The sequence below is a fragment of the Orycteropus afer genome, unplaced genomic scaffold (assembly GCF_000298275.1).
Source record: "Orycteropus afer afer isolate SDZICR_OR568_19922 unplaced genomic scaffold, OryAfe1.0 scaffold03996, whole genome shotgun sequence".
Taxonomy (NCBI): domain Eukaryota; kingdom Metazoa; phylum Chordata; class Mammalia; order Tubulidentata; family Orycteropodidae; genus Orycteropus; species Orycteropus afer.
The window spans coordinates 6,237-7,643 of record NW_006925583.1 but is presented as its reverse complement, the minus strand read 5'-3'; the positions used below and the strand labels follow the sequence as shown (position 1 = coordinate 7,643).

Genomic DNA, 1,407 nt, shown 5'->3' with positions numbered 1-1,407 from the left:
TGAAAGGTCCTGTTTCTCTTCCCCTAGAGAGTCCTTAGACTTGGGCTTTGCATACATGAACAGTATGGTCCCATAGAAGATGACCACGACTGTGAGGTGGGCAGAGCAGGTAGAGAAGGCTTTTTTCTTGCCCTCTGCTGAAGGGATCTTCAGGATGGTTGCAATGATGAACACATAGGAGACAGAGATGAATAAGACTGGGATCACCAGGAATATAACATTTGTCACTTCAATGCTGATCACATTGATGGCAATATCAGCACAAGCCAAATTTAGGACCGCCAAAATCTCACAGGTAAAGTGGTTGATGACATTGTCCCCACAGAATGGCAGCCGAATTGTCAAAGATGTGACCACTACAGATGCAGCACAACCAATACCCCAGGAGTTGGCAGCCATGGATGTATAGGTAGCCTCCCTCATGATCACATGGTACCTAAGTGGGCTGCAGATGGCCACATAGCGGTCAAACGCCATTATACTCAGAAGCAAACACTCTGTTCCTGCCATTGCAAAGGATAGTGCCATTTGTACTGCACAGGCTGAAAAGGAGATGGTTTTTTGGGGTCTCAGGAAGTTGTCCAGGATCAGAGGGACTGAGGAGGTTGTGTAGCAGATGTCCAGGATGGAGAGGTTCCCCAGGAAGAAGTACATGGGCGTGTGCAGGCGGGAGTCCAAGACAGTCACCAGGATGAGGACCCCATTCCCCAGTAGGATCACCAGGTACATCAGCAGGACCAGCACAAAGAAAGTTGTCACCAGCTGTGGGTAGTCGGAGAGTCCCACGATAGTGAACTCTATCTCCGGGGAGCTCCAGTTGGCCTTCTGCATGTTGTATCCGCTGTCATGAGCAGTGCACAGAGTGGCACATCAGGCCTTCTTGAGCAGAGTCCTAGGCATCCAGTACGTGCTGAGCTCCCTGCCATGTGACAGGAGAGCATACCTGCACAGAGAATGGGAGGAAAGAGAGAGGAGACGGTGGTTCTTAGTTCCTAGATGAGAGAAGGTCAGAGTTTGCAACAACCCAATGTTGGCTGAGGGCCTCAAATGTTGGGCGTGTGTCAGGGCATTGTGTGCTGTGGTTTCATGCCCTCTATGTAAAGGCAATTGTGCAAAATATGCACATGCATGTTAGCGTATGAGTGCTCCACGCAGTGATTTCAATGGGTGAGTTCTAGGAAGTGCATTTTCAAACCCTCCTCCTGAGACTCCTCTGCTCGAGTCAAGGCCCTGACTCTCAGATAACATCCAAGCGTGTTAAGTGTGTGCATCGCCAGGGACTTGAATATTTCTATAGGTCCTTGTTCATTACAATGAGGAGGGTGTAGGGAAGGGATGATGATGGAGTGAGGTGATTCATACTAAGGTGCACCTGCTGTCCTGTGTCCAGTGAAACACCCCATGTTT

At 49.5% G+C, this 1,407-nt stretch overlaps 1 protein-coding gene across 1 annotated transcript; it reads right to left on the bottom strand.

Annotated features, from left to right (window-relative positions):
- Positions 1 to 6: 6 nt before the first annotated feature.
- Positions 7 to 831, bottom strand: LOC103213502 (olfactory receptor 2S2-like; the record flags this gene model as incomplete). Its single annotated transcript, XM_007959265.1, has 1 exon — positions 7 to 831. A coding segment is annotated over exon 1 (825 nt), but the record flags the coding sequence as incomplete, so codon positions are not given.
- Positions 832 to 1,407: the final 576 nt, after the last annotated feature.